This window comes from Lathyrus oleraceus, chromosome 6 (assembly GCF_024323335.1).
Source record: "Lathyrus oleraceus cultivar Zhongwan6 chromosome 6, CAAS_Psat_ZW6_1.0, whole genome shotgun sequence".
NCBI lineage: Eukaryota > Viridiplantae > Streptophyta > Magnoliopsida > Fabales > Fabaceae > Lathyrus > Lathyrus oleraceus.
Genome location: NC_066584.1, coordinates 498,883,234 through 498,905,766, shown reverse-complemented (window position 1 = coordinate 498,905,766; position 22,533 = coordinate 498,883,234). Strand labels below are relative to the sequence as shown.

General features: G+C 34.2%; 2 protein-coding genes across 2 annotated transcripts; one reads left to right on the top strand and one right to left on the bottom strand.

Moving 5' to 3' along the window:
* Positions 1-7,474: 7,474 nt before the first annotated feature.
* LOC127096438 (uncharacterized) lies at positions 7,475-7,978 on the bottom strand. Its single transcript, XM_051035006.1, has one exon. It carries the CDS (start codon positions 7,976-7,978, stop codon positions 7,475-7,477), a length of 504 nt encoding a protein of 167 aa, XP_050890963.1.
* An 8,809-nt stretch (positions 7,979-16,787) lies between these two features.
* LOC127091215 (pentatricopeptide repeat-containing protein At5g04780, mitochondrial) lies at positions 16,788-20,326 on the top strand. The gene has a single exon (XM_051029782.1). It carries the CDS (start codon positions 16,863-16,865, stop codon positions 18,720-18,722), a length of 1,860 nt encoding a protein of 619 aa, XP_050885739.1. The 5' UTR covers positions 16,788-16,862; the 3' UTR covers positions 18,723-20,326.
* The last annotated feature ends 2,207 nt before the right edge of the window (positions 20,327-22,533 follow it).

Below are 22,533 nucleotides of genomic sequence, written 5' to 3'. Positions count from 1 at the left end.
GAGTGTCGAACTGTTCCAAGGCTCCATCTTTCATATTCATTGAGAAACCTTTTTCGACCAGTTGTTCAACACTTAGTAGTATTTCAGGTGCATAAAGTACATCTTTGATCACAACTTTTCCTCCATTGCTCCTTTGAATAACTATGTCGCCAGTACCTTCTGCTTGCAACGAGCTATTATCAGCAAGTTTGACCTTGCTCTTCTTTGACAAGTCGATATCTTCTAACCACACTTTTCGACCAGTCATGTGATTCGAGCAAATGAGTCGAGGAACCAGATCTTGGAATCAACATGGTCATCTAGAACTACATCCTTAACCATCATATCTATAGAATCATCTGAATCTTGGCGTGCAAGATTCTCTCCTTCCTCCTTGCCATTTGTAAGTCCCTTATCTTTATTGTACCAACAATTCTTGGTCAAGTGACCTCATTTTCTCAGTTATAGCAATACACACCCTTTTTCTCTTTGTCTTTCTGATAGGAGTTTCCTTCTCCTCTTTTCAAGGATTCAAAAGCCCTATCATCGACCTTATACTTTAGAGGGTTCAACCAAGACTTATTGGTCTAAGTCTTCTCTCATTTGCCTTTGAACTTGTTGGAACCACCATGTTTCTTCCAACCATGAGCCTGAAATGCTTGTATAGAATCTTAAACCCCCCTCCTTTCGACAATCCTAATCTCATGTGCCTTCAAAAAACCATCCAAATCTTCAAGTTTCGGGGTTTCAAGATTGTTGGATTCTTGAATAGCTATAATAATGTGATCAAAGTGAGAGGTCAACATACACATTTCCTTATCAACTATCATCTTATCAGGTAAGGTTTCACTATAACCATTCATGAGATGGACACAATTCTGCACCTTGACACATAGCCTGCAATATTTTCATCCTCTCCCATCTACAACAATTCATACTGCCATCGCAAAGTATGCAATTTGACGACTTTTACTTTATCACCTCCTTCATAGTACTTGACAAGAATATCATATACCTCATTCGTCGATTCAGCATGAGAGATCTTATCGAAATTCGCAGAATCTACCGCCGATTTAATGCAATACGCGACCTTGCAATCTTTCTTATTCGCCTCCTTGTTCGCGACTCTCTGAGCGTCGGTTGCATTCTCAGCAAGCTCAAGGACGCCATTAGTAACCACTTCTAGGATTTCATGAAATCTGATCAAGGACTTCATCTGGTTGCTCCATCGGTTCCAATTTTTGTCGTCAAGAATTGAAAGAGAATTCATAATGCCATTGGTACCATTCATCTTTTCAGCGATTGATTAACAATCCACGATCTCGGAAACACGGTCATCGACGTGTGATTCTTGAAAACACGATCAAGAATCTAATCAGAGCTCTAAATATCAATTTTTTAGTGTGTGAGATATTTTTATTAAGTAGAGAGAGAGAGAGAGAGAGAGAGAGAAGAATAATGATTGTTATTATTGAATGTTATGATTATACAAACTGAATCTATTTATATACAACTAACTTGTATACTAAGTAACAAATCTTAAACCCTAATTAACTTTGGGCTTGAGCTACACAACTTGGATTATATCACAACACATGATTCAGACTAAGAGAACTAATAGAGGCGATATTATTCATTTCTAGTGTGAGAGAGTAGAATAAAAATTTTAAAAAACTTTTTTGGCTACCAACCATTTTCTATCAAAATTATTTTTTATACTAAATTAAACTATTTTTATTTTTAATTATTAAATAGATATTCATCAGCTCTTGCGTCAAAATTTTCAAAGTTATATTTTTCATTATTATGGATAAAGCATTTGCATCCATACACATGAAGGTGAAAGATATTAAGATTTCTTCATTTGTACTAAACCCTAAACTATAAATCATAAATTCTGAAAAATATATGGTTTTCTTTTTAATACCTAACCCATGCTAAAATAGATTTGGGGCACTCGGGTCAAGCCCATCTTGACAACTCTAATTGAGATGTCCATATTTTATTTTAAGGTTAGTACCATTTTTTGCCTCATATTATATAGACGACTTCTGGTTTATCCCCTATAAAAAAAAAGTTGTAAATTTAACTTTGTCACAGGAAGATTATGTCGTTTTAGACCTTGTGAAAAAATGACTCAACAAAAACGATGTTGATTGAGATTTTTTTATTAATGCTAATATGCTGATGTGGATTTATTAATATTTATTTTCATTTATTTTCAATTTCATGTGGCTTTTTTATTTTTTTTCCTTTAAACTTTAAAACTATAAAAGATAAAAAAATAAAAAAATTATACTCAATGTTAAAATATCAAAAAATTACACTCAATGGAAATTGAAATCACAACCTCTCCCCCGTACTGCAAGCCCTTATCACTTGGACAAACTTAATGTTTTGCCAATGTTTTCGATTTAAATGTATATATTACATAACTATGTATATATTATTATCTAAAATAAATTATTTTAAAGTTAGTTAATTTAATAATAAATTATAAAAAATGTATTATGTTTTTAGGAACATAAAAGTTTAAAAAAAATTAACTTTAGCTTTTTAATAAAAGTTTACTATTAAATAAAAATATAATGTATGGATATAAATATATGTGATAAAATTTATAATTACAAACTAAAATTTGACATATGTGTTTAATAATTAATATTTGATACATTTTGATGATAAATTTCCAAATAAAATTATCACCCATTAAAACTATTTACGTATGACGTATGAGTTGAAATTATGTACTAAAATTAGTAACTTATTAAAATTTGATTTATTTTAATATTTATAAAATAATTTATTTAAATTTAAAATCTAAATTATTAACTTATTTAAATATTTAATTATTTACAAAATAAAATTTTAAAAATTACATATAAATATACATAAATAATTTTCAAAACACATCCAAATATATTAAAAAGTGTTAACTATTTATTATTTATGATTTAAATATAATTTTTAAAATCATCCAAACATTTTTACAAGTTAACATATAGTATCACAAATCATATATATATATATATATATATATATATATATATATATATATATAATATATATATATATATATATATGTGTGTGTGTGTGTGAGAGTTTATTAAAAACTAATACTGTTAACATATAAATTATTCACAAATCACATTTATATATTTGAATATTATTAAAAAAGAATAATGTTTTAACAAATAAACATATGAATTTTATTTTAGAAGTTATTAAAAATTCAAAAACAACATATAAATTTATTCACTGAAACTAGTATACTTTAATAATATTTGTAATTATAAATTTTATCACATTATATTTTTATTTAATAATAAACTTTTAATAAAAGACTAAAATTATTTTTTTATAATAAATTGAAACATTTTAAATTTTAAAAATATAATATAGAATTTTTTTATAATTTATTATTAAATTAATTAATGAAATTAATTTATTCTAAAATAATACTTATCTATATATTAAGATAATTTTGCATAGTTGTTTAATATATACCTTTAGATTGAAATTATTGATAAAACAACAAATTTCTCTAAGTGGCATGGGGCTTGCACTATGGGAAAGGTTGGGGTTTTCAACTTCCAATGAGTGCAACTTTTTTATATTTTCATTTTATATGATTTTGAAATTTAAAAACAAATAAAAAAAAAGAAATAGCCATGTGGAAATAAAAAAACAAAAAAATATAATAATAAACTCAGGTCATTATATTAACGTTAATAAAAAAAGTGCTCAGTCAACACATCTCATAGACTTTTCTTTGAGTTATTTTTCTACAAGGTTTAAAATCAAAAAATCTTCATATGATAAAGTTAAATTTATAATTTTCTTTTTGTAAATCAGAAATCACCTATATGTCGGAGGACAAAAATAATATTAACCCTTTATTTCAATTTTCCAAAATAAAACATCTTTAATAATGCTAATTTAATTTTAAATGAATAATCATATTTTTTTTATAGTGTTTTGTTTTGAAATTTCTATTTCGATGTCCTTGTTAAATTATGAGGAGTAGTATCAACATTGAGCTAAGAGTAACACATAATTGAGAGAAACATCACATATTTATCCAAAATCTTAAAGTGATAGATGGATGGATTCTCATAGTTATAAATGCTCAAGTCTCCACATTTTTAACAAATGTGAGACTATTATTCACACTACTCACCTTTGCTACATTCTCAATACTCCCCCTCACGTGTGAGTCTATAATATCCTCCCTCAAATGAAAACTCTTCTTACTTCCACAAACTCTTGTACTGCACAGAACGTTTCTTACTCACCACGTTTGTGACACCGTTGACACTCTTCAACGGAACGTTTATTACTCATCACCTTTGTGGTGTCATTGACTTTCAATACAAGTAAGTCAATCCCTTTCTCGAACCAAAGACTCATGAGACCATTTGTTTGTTCATGAAGAGAAGCTTTAACATTGGATCAAGAGTAACAAATAAGTGAAATAGACATCACATATTCACCCAAAACCTTAAAATAATAGATATGTGAGTTCTCTCGATTATAAATATTCAACTCTCCGTATTTTTAAAACTATTAAACATACTATTCACACTTAGTGCATTCTCATGCATTCCTAATCGTCCTTGTCACCTTTATCTCATCTTAAAATTAATTTGTTGTTTTTTATTCTCTCTTTATCTTTATTGCATCTAACCTTGTAATAGTAACAAACCTTTATTTCTAATTCTAATCTCCTTAATCCAAATTACTACAACTCTCGTTGAAAAATTTAATATTAAGTTTTCTTCAAAAATATAACAAATTGGAAAATTTTAAAATAAGTTTTCCGATAACTTAATATCCATCAGAAAACTTTTACATACCAAAATAACTTGTGAGAGTGAGTTCATAAAAAGTTTAATATAGGTACATCTATACATAATATTTTTTTGTTTGATTTGAATTTATTTCCCTCTAATTTGAGAATGTAACTAGCTTTTTTTTCTTTTATTTGGTCAAGAATGTAACACGGTTTAGTTGTCATTTTGGTGATATGCTTTGCAAAATTTTACCCTATACCCCTACAATTGTATCCATACCCCTACATTAAAAATTTTTTGATCAAAATACCCTCATATAAATAGGGTATATTTTCCATTTCTGTAAAAAAAAAAAAATTAAAAAAAAAAAAAAATTAAAAAAAAAACGTACCGGAAGACTTTAGGAAAGACTTCCAGAACACACATAATGCATACCGGAACTCTTTGGAAAAGAGTTCCGGTATGCAAAATTTTTTGAAATTTTTTTTATATGAACCGGAACTCTTTCCATAAGTGTTCCGGTTTGCTTTTTTTGTGTTCCGGAAGTCTTTCCTAAAGTCTTCCGGTTTGGAAAAATACATACTGGAAGTCTTTTTGCAGGAGTTCCGGTGCGAGGGGTGTGAAAGTGTAATTTTTGCAATTTTCAATCGAATAGTAAAAATGAAATGGTAAATTGGTTAAAACCAATTAAGGGTAAAATGGGAATTTTTAAATTTTTGTAGGGGTATGGGGTTAATTATAGGGGTACATGGTAAAATTTTCTATGCTTTGTGATTATTGGTTTCTATAAAATGGGCCAACTGAATTAAACTAGTTTTGGGCTTAAACTCATTTCAATACTATACACACCTCCCTTTTTCTCTCTAACCAATTATAGTGTGGTTTTTAATTTTTGAAACTCCATAGCGGTTGGCTAGCTCCTCATAAATTGTTCACTATAGCATTGGTTGTTTTCAAAAAGTAACTTTAAAAATATAATTTAAAGGATTTTGAAGAAAAAAAGAATTATAACCTTTTTTTCTCTTTTTCAGAATTAGTAATTTTTTTTCAAAAATTAGTTGTTGATATTCTTTTTTTACATATTTCAAAAACTAATTTATGATGTTTTATTTATTTATTAAGATGACTGTTGACACTGATTTTTTTAATCAAAATTTAATTTTTTTATGAAAAATTAAAGTGTTTTTTAGATTAAAATATTAGATGTTTTGAGTCTATACTAATTATTATTGATTATATATTTTTGCTTTTTTATTGTAAAACTCTATGTGTTTTTATTGGCAAAATAACATTTTCCGTCCCATATGTTTAGCGTTGAGTTTATTTTGGTCTCTTAATTTTTAAAAGGCTCATTTTCGTCCCCCAATTGTATTAAATGTATCACGTCTATCCTTTGCAAACAAAATACAATAACACTGTTAAACGTGAAAGTGTTAACATCCACGTCAGCTCCATGTAGGATTTCTTCTTCATGCGAATTAGGGTCCGTGCATTTTTCATTTTGCCCCAATCTTCTTCACTCGCGGACGCCATCTTCTTCATGTGAATTAGATCCATCTTCTTCACCCACGAGCACCATCTTCTTCACCTGAGTTACATTTGTCTTCATCTTCTTTCTATAATCTATGAATAATGACTCATAAAAGTTCTGCTCCATTGCAAAAGGGGTCTGGGTACGGTGGAGAAGTGAGTTACAGTTCTGAATCTGGGTTTAATTCTTCTTCTTAGAAAAATCAATGGAGATCTAACTGTTAGTGTGGTGATTTTGATGTACTCAGAAGGGAAAAAGAGAATGAAGACCAACATCAAAAATTGCTTAAATTTGAAGGATTAATTGAAGAACTTGAAGGGGATCTCAATAACACAATGAAGTGGAAGACATTTTGGAGAAATTCATTTTTTGTTTCTTTAAGTGTATTAATCTATAATTTGTTAATGTAATTGTACAATGAAATGGAATTGAATTGTTCGATGGGATGAATGAATTGTATTTCTACAGTATTATTTTATGAGATCAATGAAATGAAATTGTGCAAGGTTGTTTATCACCTGTTATAATTACTGGTTTAATTTGTCTATCAACCTGGTATAACCTAACTGGTATAATTTGTAACTTAACTGGTATAATTTGTAACCTAACTGGACAAATTGGTATAATTTAGTTGTTATAATTTGTATATTTGGCCACAATAAAATATTGGCAAAATATGTCTTTCGTCGCATCATAACAGAATTCCCAATAAGGGTTACAAAACATAGTACCAAAACATACCTAAAATATAATGCTTAATCATAGTACCAAAATAAGTGACATTACAGACCTAAGAGAACACATTGTACCAAAATATGTGACATTACATGCCAAAATATGACGTAAAACATCATAACTGAAATGTCTATTTTTTCTTCTTGCTTGCTTGAGATGAAGTGAGCCTAGATGTAGGGTCTGCCACATTCCTTGATGCAGATAACCTAGTTGTAAGACTTGGTGATCCCATACTTCTTGTTGGCCTCATAATGCTTAACTTCTTGACTTGAGTCCTAAAAACACTTGCTTTAGCCATTGTGTGAGCTTGAGTCTGAGCCAAAGATTGTTGTGTTTGAGCTTGAGATTGAGCTGGTTGTGTCTGACCCTGAGATTGATGTGTATGAGACTGAGTTGGTTGTGTCTGAGATTGAGCTTGAGTTCCCTGAGCTTAAGACTAAGTTAGTTGTGTCTGAGATTGAGCTTGAGTTCCCTGAGCCTGAGCCTGAGACTGAGTTGGTGGATACTTGCAAGTAAGCTTGTTATGACCAATTTTTTTGCACTTACTGCATTTAATGTGTAGTCCATTCCTCCTTAGTTTGCGACCAGTGCCATCAACTTCACCTTGCTCCAAATTCCTTTTCTTTTTTGGCTTTCCTGGCATTTTTCTAAAAACTGGTGGTTGCACATCATTATAGACTGTCCTTTCCCAGAGGTTGGAGTCATTAACAGGGTAGATGACATGGTTGTATACCTCCTGATATTTTCCTTTTTTGTACATATCTGGTATGTAACTCTCTACCTTGAAATTTCCGCTTTTCATGGAAGAAATTGCATGCACACATGGCAAGGCTGTCAGCTGCCACTTCCTACATGTATAACTATGATCTTGCAAGTTGACACTGAACTTATCTCCAACATTTTCAAGGTGCCTAATCTCAAAGATATGCTCAGTAGACATTATGAAAAACAAGAGATAGTCTCAGCAAACATTACATTATGAGTATACAGAACTAAACATAACATTATGAGTATATCTTACAATCCACATGTTGGTGTAGTCATTAATCCTTGCAATCCTAATAACCAAAACATTACATTGAGTATACAGAACATAACAGTTTATAAAGTATCAAAACATAGCAGTTTATAAAGTACCTCTGACATGTTGTTCAGCACGCTATCACACCCTTTCCCAAGATTGTGAATATGTTGACTTAGCACCGTTCCATATTATCTCTTTCAACTTCTTTCCGGGAAATCTCTTCCTAAAATTGTTGTACAAATGGCATACGCAAAACCTCTATTCCACACCCAATAAAATCTCATCCATAGCTGACAAGAGACCCTAACAAATACATACAAGATATTCATTACCACAAATTCAAAACATTATAATCAGGCACACAATAAATACAAGAGATTAATTATCATAAATCCAATACCTTATGTTGGTCTGGTATGAAGGTATATGTATAACATTGGCTTCTACCTCCAAGATCCTCAATCAATAGTTCTAGAAACCATGTCCAAATGTCCTTTGTTTCACCTTCAACAACTACAAAGGCTATTGGCATCATTTGGTCGTTTGGATCTCTTCCTATGGCTTCTAATATTTGACCTCCACATAGGCCCTTCAAAAAAAGCCATCGAGCACAATTATAGGTCTACATAATTTGAAACTCTCTTTGCAAGCTGCATAACAAATGTACATCCTTTAGAAGTGAGGCCTATTACTTATATTGTCCCGAACAAGTTGAACATTAATCTTGACAATTGAACCAGGATTTGTTTTAAGGGTCTCATGTGCATAGTCATAAATTCTTGTATATTGTTCTAGAAAGAACCTATCAATTAATCCTCTTGATGCACACCTAGCCCTAACAGCCTTAGTCTTGTTTACACCAACATTCCATTTCCTTTGGGCTTTTTCCTTGATGTCCCTGATTTTCATATTTAGGTTATCTTTCAAAGAGTTTAGAATTCTTTTACTTAACCATTTTGTAGTCATAAGCTTCACATTATATGATCTACTACAATTATGCTTATCCATCAATTTCCTCAATTGCCAAGAATCTTCATATGGTAACTTCCCACAGTATGCATTTCAATTACACCCTTCTTTACATATCACTCTTACCTTTTGTTTATCATTTTTAGAGAACCTAAAATCCCTTCATGACTGGACTGAATATGAAGCAATTGCCTCCTTAAAATCATTCTTTGTTGCAAAATAGGTTCCTAAATCCCATTTGTAGTCTGACGTGTTTTTGGGAATTTTGAAAACATGATACTTCTTCCTATGAAAGTTACTTTCATCATCAGTTTCACACCCACTCTTCAATTCCTCATTAGCACCTTCACATCCATCACTAGCACATTCACAATCCTCACTATGTTTTTTGCCTTTACCTTATGCCTCCTTGTCATAACCCAATAGATGTGTAATATCCTTTTCCACTAAACCATCATTGTCTTCATATGAGTCTTGAAAGGAAACATCTAAGGCACTGTCATACTAGAAACTCACATCATCAATATCACTCATATCCTCAGCCTCATTAACATCAACATTATTATCTCCTACCTCACCCTCACTCATATCCTTAACCCCATTAACATCAACATTAGTATCTCCTACCTCATTCTCACTTATATCCTCAGTCACATTAGCATCAACATTAATATCTCTTACCTCACACTCACTCATATGCTCATCCCCATTAACATCAACGTTTGTGCCTCCAACCTTAGCCTTATTCAAGTCACTTACACCATCTGCTTTACCATTGAGAACATCGTCAACCAGTTTTCCAATGACATCTTCAGTTTCATCAACATTAACTACAACCTTAACTATGTTTTCAGTTTTGTCCTCTATAGGTTCACCATAATAATGTTGGTGTAAGCCCTAGAGGCCAATACTTTTGGTACTTGTATCGAATTATTTATTAATAATAAAAGGCATTTTCTTTATTATTGTTGATTAATAAAGTCCCTGGAATAGATAGTCTGTTTAATGGATTAAGTGTGACTTAATCATGAGAACACATTAAACATAAGGGCACTATTCTTAAAGTATCCGTAGTCGAGCTTTAATGTGAAGTGGGATAACATTAAAGCATTAAGACTATTATGTTTGTAGATTGATGATCACATCTCATGGATCATGGATAAAGAGTTATCAAGTCTTAAACATAGATATGAATATTAGGAGTAATGTTTATACCGGATTGACCCGCTATGAGAATACTATATAGAAAGTTATGCAAAGTGTCATAAGTTATTCTCATGGTGATAATAGTGTATACCACTCTTCGACCTGAAACCACTATGGATCCTAGATGTAGAGTTGAGTGCTTTATTACTGATCCAACGTTATCCGTAACTGGATGACCATAAAGACAGTTGATGGGTACTTCACGAAGCATGCTGAGGGACATGAGTGTCCTAGATGGAATTTGCCAATCCTGCGTAACAGGATAAATGTCTATGGGCCCAATATTGAACTGGACAAGGGTGACACGGTCTATACCTTGTGTTCAATATAGACATAAGGGCAAAGGGGTAATTATACACATAATTATTATCACAGGAGGTTTTGTCAGATCACATGACATTTTCGTGACTTGGGTAGCAGTGATGTGTTGCTAGATACCGCTCACTGTTTATTATGTTAAATGCATGATTTAATATAATTGCCAACGCCGCGAAAACCTATAGGGTCACACACAAAGGACGGATTGATGAAGATAGAATAATTAAGGAACATCGTAAGGTACGGTGTACTTAAGAAGAATACGAAATATGGTAAAGTACCAAATACTTAAGTGATTTTGGCATATTCTGAGATATGGGCCAAAATGTACTTAAGTGGGCTTTTTGGCTTGAAGCCCACACAAGTGGTTCTATAAATAGAACCCCTTGGGTAGAAGCATTTACACTCGAGACAACACAACTGAAGAGTTGGAATTTCGTATCTCTCTCTCTCTCACTCAAAGCCTTCACTCACAAACAGCTAGCACTGCGATTGAAGGAATCCGTTCGTGTGGACTGAGTAGAGACGTTGTCATCGTTCAACGTTCGTGATCGCCCCGTGGATCTGTATCAAAGGTTGATCATTGTCAGAAATCTGCACCAAAGGTTTGAATCTCCACAAGAGGTAACGATTCTATCACTGATCATGCTCATTCGTAAGGATCATTAAAGGAGAAATTTTTATATTCCGCTGCGCCTTGGATGGCTTTTCTCCTTCAAATAATCAGGTTGAGAAACTGAATGTTGTACATACAAATAAACACTCTTATGTACCTTACATAAATCAACTATGTCTTGGGCACCTTTACCATCACTCAAAGTAAACAAACCAATTGTTGGGTCCTTGTATATTACTGTTCCAGATTCCTCATATCCCAGTTCTTTAACAATACCTAACACCTAAAAATAACTCCACTTATCAACATCAAATTTCACATCAGCAATTAAACCTCCCATAACCTGGTTCGTCATCACCTTCGGGAAAAAAAACCATGGTGTATAACCACATGCACATATTCATCCATAATATACCTAAAAATTACAACACTTTGAATCAGGAATACAAAACCCTAAAATGCAAACCAGATGAACCCTAAAATAGAATTAGTTGAAGATTAAAAAGAAGAAAACAAACATTACCAGTATTCTCTTCAGAAATCCCTTTTCTCTGTGATTTCTTCGTTCTTCGTTCTTCAACGGTTCGTCATTCTACACAGTGAGGTTTGAGAGAACTTCAAAGAAATGTGAGAAAGATGAGAAATCTCTTTTGAGAGAACTTCAGAGAATTGTGAGAAAGATGAGAAATCTGGGTTTGAGAGAAATATGATGATAAACATGAACGAAAAAAGGTTATTTTGCCTTTTATGTATTACATTACCAGGTCATCATAAACTAATACACATGTGTGTCACCTTTGCATCTCAATTGACTTCGACTAACGTTTTGGACGGTAAGGATAAACGTGAACCACTTTGAATAACTGAGGGATCAAAATGGTCCCTTTTTAAAATTAAGGGACCAAAATGAACCCTACACAAAACATAAGGGACAAAAATGGTATTAAGCTTTTTTTATTTATGCATTGTGATTTTGCAATGAGATGTTAATTAATATTGTTGGAGTATAAAATTGAAGATGAAGAAGATGATGGAAGAGAGAGAGAGAAAAAAAAATTGTAATTAACTTTTTTTTATTGAAAAAAACACAGTTATAGTTCAGAGTCTCTACTACAACTCAGATTGAGTTTAGTTTATGTACTATCAGAACCTACTAAGTGAAATTCAAATTAACTCTAAATACAACTGAAATGAATCTGAATTACAACTAACAACATCCCTTAATTCATATTCAGATAATTAAAATCAACATCACCAATTTCATCCCTTAAATGGATAAAGTGTTCAGTCTTGATAACTTTAGTTAGCATATCTGCAAGCTGTTTCTGAGTGCTACAGCGAACAACTTCAAGCATTCCACTATGAACTTGATTTCTCAAAATATGAAACTTTGTCAATATGCTTGCTTCTTCCATGCAACATTGTATTCTTGGCAAGGCTTATAGTTGATTTGGTGAATCATCAACTTCACAGGCTTTCTCATCTTGATCTTCAGATTCTGCAACGAGTTCAGAACCAAACAACTTGACAAGCAGAAAAAGCACATGCAATGTACTCCACTTTACATGTTGACAATGCAACCATTGGTTGCTTCTTGGAGCACCAAGAAATGGGACCTCCCATATACTTGAAAAAATATCCAAAAGTACTTCTTATGTCAACTCTGTCTCCACACCAATCAGATTCTGAATAGCATATCACCTCTGAATCAGATTCAGCACCAGAAGGGAACAAAATATCATACTTAAGATCCCCTTAATATACCTCAGTATCCTGAAAGTAGCTTGGTAATGTGACCACTTTGGTTTGTTCTTAAACTACTCATTATTCCAACTGCATAACAAATTTTAGGTCTGGTGTTATAGAGATATCTCAATGAGCCAACCAGCTATTTAAAAGTTGTAGCATCTACATCATCACCCTCAACATCAGAATCTAACTTGTAATTTGTTTCAGCGGGTGTGATTGCAGACTTGAAATTTATTAGCTCAAATCTCTTCAGAAGCTCAAGTTCACACTACAACTGATGCAAAATTATGTCCTTATCCGAGTACAGGATCTCCATCCCTAGAAAATATACCATATTTCATATATCAATCATTTAAAACTCATTCATTGGCACCTTCTTGAACTTAGCCATCTCATCTGAACAGCTCCCTATTAGCAATATGTCATTAACATTGAGATACATCAGAATTATATCGCTATCAGATGTATGTTGTACATAAACACCATACTCCATCTCATATTTTCTAAATCCTTGAAGCTTAAAAAATGAATTAATTTTCAAATTCCAAGCTCTAGGAGCTTGTTTCAGACCATATAAGGCTTTATGCAACTTGTACACCATCCCTTCCTGATTCTTTTTCACAAATCCAGGAGGTTGTGACACATAAACTTCCTCTTGTAAAGGACCATTCATAAATGCAGATTTCACATTTAAATGCATTAGAGGCCAATTTCTATTAGAAGCTATAGAAATCATCAATCTGAATGTTTCATGTCTAGCTACAGGTGCAAACACCTCAAAGTAATATAATTCAGATTTCTGTAGAAATCCTCTAGCTACTAACCTTGCTTTGTATTTTCCAATTTATCCATTTGGCATCAGTTTCAACTTGTAAACCCATATCATACTGATGACTTTCTTGTTCTTTGGAAGCTCAGTCAACTCCTAAGTCTTGTTTCTTTATATACCCTTAAGTTCTTCTTTCATGGCCTTCAGCCACACTTTCTTCTTGAGAGCTTCTTCGATAGTAACTAGTTCCAAATCTACCAACATGGCACGATGAATGACTTCCCCTTCAGAGTTTATCTCAGTATCTTGTAACATGATAAACTCTGCAAATGTTCTTGGTATTTATCTAATTCTTTGTGGTCTCTGAAATTTTTTCAGAATCTTCTTCATATGTTGGAACAATATTAGATGTTGGACTAACTTCAGAGTCTGGACTACCTTCAGAGGCATGATTACCACTAGAATCTAGATCATCATCAGAATCTGGATCAGAATCATATTCACCTTCAAAGTCAGACTTGCCTTCAGACTCTACTTCAGCATCAGAGTCACCTTCAGAACCTGACTCATCTTCAAAGTCAAATTCTCCTTCAGAAGAAGATTCTCCTTCACAATCTGAAATATCTTCAGAAGTTAACTCAGGTATTAACACTACACCAAAGTTGGATTGGGACTTGTTCCAATCCCATGCTTTTGATTCTTTCACGATAACATCTCTGTTGAGTTCAACTTTGCTGGTGACATGATAGTAGAGTTTATAAGCACATGTATTGTGGTACCCTACATGCAACATGACTCTGCTTATATCATCCAACTTTCTTCTCTTAGCATATGGGACATGTTTATAACAAACAAAACCAAATACCTTCAGATGGATCACACTTTTCTTATCTTCAACCCACTTCTCAAAAGGAACAATTTTCTTAAGCTTTTCAGTTGGACACCTGTTGAGCACATATGTTGCAGTAGCAACAACTTCTCCCCACAAGACGTGAGAAATCCTCTTCTCCCTTAGCATGCTCCTTGTCATATCAAGTAAAGTTATGTTTCTTCTTTTAACAAGACCATTATGTTGAGGAGTGTATGTAGCAGTAACCTCATGCTCAATTCCATTCTCCTCACAGTATTTCTTAAACTCTATAAAGTTGTACTCACATCCACCATCATTTCTGAGAATTTTCAACTTCTTACCACTTTGTTTTTCAACCTTCACCTTGAACTTCTAAAACTCAGCAAACACCTCATGCTTAAACTTTATGAGTGTTACCCGTGTCATTCTTGTGAGCTCATCCACAAATGACACAAAGTACTTGTTTCCTCCAAGTGAAAGTACTTCAAATGGTCCACATACATCAGAATGTACTACTCCTAAAGCATGTTTTGCTCTTGGAGCCACTTCTGATGCAAATGGCAATCTAGGTTGTTTTTGTTTCATGCATGTCTTATATGACTTGTCAGGCTTCACAATCTTAGGAATGCCATGTATCGGCTTCTTAGAACTCAAATTCCCTAAGCTTCTGAAGTTTATATACCCCAATCTCTTATGTCACAACTCACTATCACCTTTAACACCTTCTGCACTAAGGAATTTAGTTTCAGTTATTTCCACATTCACCTTGAATGTTCTGTTGCTTCCATGTTCAGATTTCATAATCAGCTTCTGATCAGAATGATACAAGTTCAAGAGATTGTCCTTCATAGTAACTGAGAAACTGTTACACATGGATTTTTCAGCTAGTAAAAAATCAACAAAGAATGTCAAAGAAAAGACATTTACTATGAGAAAGCATTAATTGAGTATTTTGAAGAGCATTAATGATAAAGCATTGACAGAACAATGAAGAGGGATTGAACGAACCGTCAACACTGGGATATATGGTTTTGAGGACTTTCAGGGATAAATCCCCAAGACCTGGATCATTGGGAAACATGTTCAGAATCTCGAAAATGGCAGTCAACTGAAGTCACTATTCCATCAAGAGGACCAGTCGACTAAACCACATGAGATACAAGACATAGTAAATTTACAAGTTTTGAGTCCTTAATAGGCAGCATCGATACCACGTTGGAGCAGTTACCATCAAAGATTTGTGAAGAAGTGGGAAGCAGTTACAACTCAAACGTGGATTATAAACAAAGAGTGTCATGGATGACACTTAAACATACTAGTGGGAACTTGAAGATTGAACGTGGAGTAAATGGAGTAATCCCTTAGTGGTCATAACCGTCGTCGACGATTATTTTGTAAATAGAACAAATAACATTCTCATACTTGGGATCAAAGGTCGCAGAATTTCATACATACTCTCCATACCATTGGAGCACCTGAGTCAAAGAGCGAAATAGTTGAGCGAGAAACATGTATGCGTTTGTGTCCATTTTTGTTTCCTTAAATGGAACACGTGTTTTTAATTTTATTTTATTTTATTTAATATCATTTATTGCATTTTACCTTATCATTTATCAAAATCTGACTTCATCTAAAGTCTTTTTCTACGTCGTCATCATTCACGCGGCGACTATATTCAATTCACACACACGTGTGTCTACACAAATCATTTGTACAAATTGATTTGGAGATTTTTCGAGTTAATCTCACAAACTTTCAAACTCGTGATTGTTTATCAAAAACACCGGTAAACAGAAACCTTTCTCAATTAGTTGACCTACACTCGTCAGATTGCTTTTCATGCTAGGAACATACCAACATCCTTGATCAGAACAATTTTGCCATTCTTGACTCTGACCTTGACATTTCTCATTCTTTCACCATTCAATACTTATCATTAACACATCTGATTTTTGTTCTCTTTCTAGAATCACAATTAATCAGCCATTATTTCTTTTTAGTTAGGTGATTTGAGCAGCTAATGTCCATATACCACCATTCTATCAAATATCCACCATTAGATTCATAAGTCATCAATAGCACAAATTCATCATCGGACTCTCCTCTGATTATGTTTGTTTCTTCTTATTTTCCTTTTTTATCAATAAAGTGGTCAAACTTCTTCCAAAAGTAGCACTAACTTTCTTCTTGTCAAATAATAGCATTACTTAAATATTATTTAAATGTAATTTGACAATTTGATCAAACAAAATAGCTCAAGCAAATCAAAATTGAGAGTAATGATATCTCAATACACACAAAATTGACAACATACGAAGCTCACATGAACCCCTTGAAAAGGTCTCATAAACTATATAATTCTACTTCTTCCATTCATTTCGCAAATTTCTCTATTCTTTCTCTTCCCAATTCAAACCTCTTAAAGCTAGATAATGTTAATGCCGATTCTACTCGTGTTTCAAATTTGCAAAATCTCTTGCAGTTATGTGCTAAAACAAACTCTTCCATGGCTGGAAGAACATGTCATGCTCAAATCATTCGTGTTGGATTCCAAACAGACATATTAACATCTAACATGCTGATTAACATGTACTCTAAATGTTCGTTAGTTAAGGATGCTCGTAAAGTGTTCGATGAAATGCCGCTTAAAAGCGTTGTTTCATGGAACACTATGATCGGAGCACTTACCAAGATTTCCGAGGAGCAACAGGCACTCATGTTGTTTATTCAAATGCTAAGAGAGGGAACGTTGTTTAATGAGTTTACTATTTCCAGTGTTCTCTGTGAGTGTGCTTTTCAATGTGCTATACTTGAGTGTATGCAGTTACATGCTTTTTCGATTAAGGTTTCTGTTGATTCAAATTGTTTCGTTGGGACTGCTTTGCTTCATGTTTATGGGAGATGCTCTTTGGTGAAAGATGCGAGTAAGATGTTTGAGAGTATGCCCGAAACAAATGCGGTTACTTGGAGTTCGATGCTGGCGGGGTACGTGCAAAATGGGCTTCATGAGGAGGCGTTGTTGCTTTTTCGTGATTATCAGATGATGGGTTTTGAGCAGGACGTGTTTATGATATCGTCTGTTGTTTGTGCTTGTGCGGGTCTTGCTACTTTGATTGAAGGGAAGCAAGTGCATGCGGTTTCTTGTAAGTCGGGATTTGGTTCGAATGTATATGTTTCTTCATCCTTTATAGACATGTATGCAAAATGTGGTTGCATTAGAGAAGCTTATTTTGTGTTTCAAGGTGTGGAGGTGAGAAGCGTTGTTTTATGGAATGCTATGATTTCTGGGTTTGCTAGACATGCTTGTGCGCTAGAGGCTATGATTTTATTCGAAAAAATGCAGCAGAGAGGCTTCATTCCTGATGATGTAACATATGTATCTGTACTAAATGCATGCAGTCATATGGGTTTGCATGAACAGGGGCAAAAATATTTTGACCTCATGGTTAGACAGCATAACCTTCAGCCGAGTGTTCTTCACTACTCGTGTATGGTTGACATTTTGGGTCGAGCGGGACTTGTTCACAAGGCTTATGAATTGATAGAGAGAATGCCATTTAGTGGAACTAGTTCTATATGGGGTTCACTCTTAGCTTCTTGTAGAAATCATGGCAATATTGAGTTTGCTGAGATTGCAGCCAAGCATCTGTTTGAAATGGAACCTGAAAATGCTGGAAACCACGTCTTGCTAGCAAACATTTATGCAGCAAATGGAAAGTGGGAGGAAGTTGCGAAAGCAAGGAAGCTTCTTAGAGAGAGTGAATTGAAGAAGGAGAGGGGTACAAGTTGGATTGAAATTAAGAATAAGACTCACTCGTTTACCGTTGGCGAGAGGAATCATCCACAAATCAAGGACATTTATGCTAAGTTGGATGATTTGGTGGAAGAGTTGGAGAAGTTGAATTACAAGGTTGATACCAATAATGACCTGCACGATGTAGAAGAGAGCAAAAAACAGATGCTTCTGAGGCATCACAGTGAGAAACTTGCTATCACTTTTGGATTGATGTGTTTGCCAAGTGATATACCTATAAGAATTATGAAAAATCTTAGAATTTGTGGTGATTGCCATAATTTTATGAAACTTGTGTGTAAGTTTACAAGCAGGGAGATTGTTGTTCGAGATACAAACCGATTTCATCACTTTAAGCATGGCTTATGTTCTTGTGGAGATTTTTGGTGAACCTGCGGATTCTGATATGTATAGCTCTTTCATTTAACTCCAAATAACGGGAGTTCACGTCTATTCCCGCTTTCTTAAAAAATGTCGAAGAGATTTTTAGAGGAAGGCTTGACATTGGTAATCATCAATTCATCTGTTGTACATTACATAGGAATTTTATTTTATTTTTATTTTTTATGCAAATGGTTCTTTATTACTGGTCATCAAATATGTTGAACAAGATCATAAAGAGCGTATACAAGAAATCAAGGAAAGTAACTCTTAAGAATGCGTGATTGGACTTAACTCAACCCTACAAAACCAACTAGTAGAGTGAGGATTGCCCACTTATGAACACATGTTCAGATCATAGATTGTCCGATGTGAGACTCTTTAACACCTCCTCTCACGCTCAGGATTTGAGTTTGGGGCGTGAAACTAAATGGTGGGTGGCTCTGATATCATCTTAAGAATGTGTGGTTGGATCTAACTCAACCCTATAAAACCGGCTAATAAGGTGAGAATTGCCCCCTCTTATAAACACAGTTTAGGCCATAGATCGTTCAATGTGATACTCTTACCCGTAACATTCCCTAAAAATTCAACAAATGGACACCAATTCTACTAAGTAGTTGTTAAACACGCATCTCGTAGCTCCACCTTCTATTCGGAGCCACAAAACCTACTTCCTAATACGGCGGCGCCACCTCCTAATCAAACCGTAATCGGATCACTTCCACCACTCAAAGAAGTCGTTGTTTTAGAACACTCCGTGCTATTTATGAGAAAAAATCTATAGTGTTTTCTCTTATTTCTCAGACACACTCAAGTTCATTGTGGTGAAAGAAATCAAAAGACAAACACTTTACGAGCCTAGTTGATATTTTTCAATCTTGTTCGTTCCAATTCAACGAATTTCAAGAAGAATTGATCGCTATTGTTTCTGTCAACATTTTCCATTGTTTGCTCCGGCATCACACGAAAACAAAGGTACCGAAACTGTTGATCCAGAAGAAGATGATATGTATATGGATCCATCTTGGGCACATTTACAGCTTGTGTATGAAATTCTAATGTGTTACATTGTTTCACCAGAGACTGATACAAAAATCACGAGTCATTATGTAAATCATGTGTTTGTTTTAAAGCTTATGGACTTTTTTGATTCGGAGGATCATCGCGAGCGTGAGTATTTGAAGACGATTCTTCATCGTATTTATGGGAAGTTTAAGGTTCATAGGCCATTTATAAGAAAAGCTATTAACAATATATTCTATCGTTTTATATATCAAACATATTCTATCGTTTTAACAGCCCTCTCTTTCAGGTCAGTTGTCACTCCCATATACAATTTTTCTTTATCACCTTACACTTTGCATGTGAAGCTTCAACTTGATGGGATATTCTTAGCTTTAGAGGGTTGTTTGCTTTTGATCAGATTACTTGTAACCAGTATTCTAAGTAGTCATGTATTCTATTATATCCATCTTTTCAATTTTCTTAGGACAACATACTAGAAGAGGGTGCTTTTGTATGGGTTGCTTGGATGTTGGAACTTTGGTTGGAAACTGTGTTGGGTTTTGGGAATTTTAAATTAGGACATAGGCCATGCATAATATAATGCTCGTCAGATTTTGATAAATGATTAATCACATCCTTGGCCAGTGGTGTGTTTGTAAAGGAAAAATGATTCTTTACTTTATCTTCTATTTAACTATGATAAAGTTATCATTTAGCATTTGGGATAGTTTACAATTTTGCATGAATCAAACCTTAGTGAGTACTTGTTTGTCTGTATATGTGCCCCTCTCATAACTTTGAACCTAGCTTCGCCATTGACTGAGATTACAAACATCAAGGGATCTTGTGGGAAGCACAATGTTCCATGACTAATGATCTTACTTTTGAACTAGTCATAGTTATGCCTTTGTTGCATCAAGAAAAGCCCTTCATGAAAATTATAGCTTTGGATGTTTGATTTACTTTGCACATAGGTTTCACATCCAAATTTGGACATTTGGAATAATGTCCAACAACAATACATTTGCACGATGGTTCTTTGGTTTTTTTAAAAGTGAAGGTTATATAATATGAGGGAAAAAAAATCTTAATGCATCCTATATGTTACTTATGCATCACGTGAAAATATTTAAATGTCTCCAGATTTCGGAGATGCATCTTTAGACGCATCTTGAAACGTTAAATGAATCGGAGATGTATCTCTGTAACAATTTAAAACATATACAATGCATCACACTCAGAGGTCATTTTACAAGTTTATTGTACTGGAGATTTATCTTTGTAGCCGATCAGAATAGAATAGTATATGTTATGTTTTGTTTACGTGTATTCAGATGAAGATTTAAATCATACAATCCATATAAACCATACAATTCATATGCAAAAAATGACGTAGATAAATCCAGATGATCCAAATGTCATATATAAATAAAGTCGAATATAGCGATAAAGTAGCATGAGATGAAAATAAAATATAATTCATAGTACAACTACTATATACTACTGCACTACTATGTATGTCGGACTATATCTCATCTGCTTCCTCAAGCTCATCGGCTATAAATTCTCCCTGCCCCCTGACGCTATCTTCGGTACATCAATATCCCCCGTGCATCTATCATAATGGCATCTAGGACATGCCTCACACCAGACCCATCAGGGAATATACCTCTATCAATGCTTATCTAAGTAATCTCCACTATGTAACGACATATGCAATGACATCTAGGCAAGACATCCCCAACATGATCTAACTGTGCTTGTTCCTCCTCTAATATCTCCCGATGAGCTGACCTCGATGGATCTCCTGGAGAAGCCTGTACCATATACGGATGTGACACCCTAAAGAACCACTTGATGTACCCGTCGACGTAACTTCAGTTGCCCACAGTTATGGTACTTTGTGCCTCCTCCGGTATCAGATGACTCTCATAATCATCAAACATGACATCCATCTGTCTACATATCAAAGCAGAAGGAGCAGATACAACAGGGTGTCTGGAAATGGTGTGAGTGTAGTCGAACTGACGCATAACGCGCTCAGGAAGATGAGGAGCAGTGAAACGTGATCCGCAGGCCAACCATCTAGAGTATAGCACTATCTCATAAAATGGAAGCGTCTCACGGTGATCGACATAGTTGTTGAAGTGCATGTCCTCGACAACGAAGCGATCAAGATACACTCTAAACGGCTCAGTCGTTCGGTTCCCTTCAAGCGGACAAATGCAGTAGCACACAAAATATCCTCAATGCAAGTCGGTACACTAGTCCAGACAGAGATGCGCGGGAAGTGTTGGAGGATCCAAGTCTGAAAATTTTGGAACACACGAATCATAAGTAATAGTGTTGTAAAGATGAAATGAAAACAACACTGAAACATTAAAAGACCAATAAATATTACCGTCAGTAGTGTGATGTTGCATGTGACATGTTTCGTCTTCCACCTACAGCTCTCTAATATCTTTGAGTGCAAGTATACCAAACAAGCGCCCCCAGTTGTACTCATGGATCCGCTTGAAATCCTTGAAGTAACGTAGGTAGATGACATATGTATAAGTGGCATTCTTGTCCACAAAAATCACAATGTCAACCAAATATCGTAGGTATGCTCTCATAGCATGCACACTGTGGAGTCCCACTTGCTCGTCATCACCTATAGCCTGATGTGTTCTCTGGAGCTCATATGTATATACCTTTTTCAAGTATTCAAACCTAGCATGAGCCCTCCTGGTTCTATCCAACTCCTATTTCGCCTCAGCTGGGTCAGCCCCGAAATAGTCTACCATCATCTTGAATGCCTCGTCTTTGATAA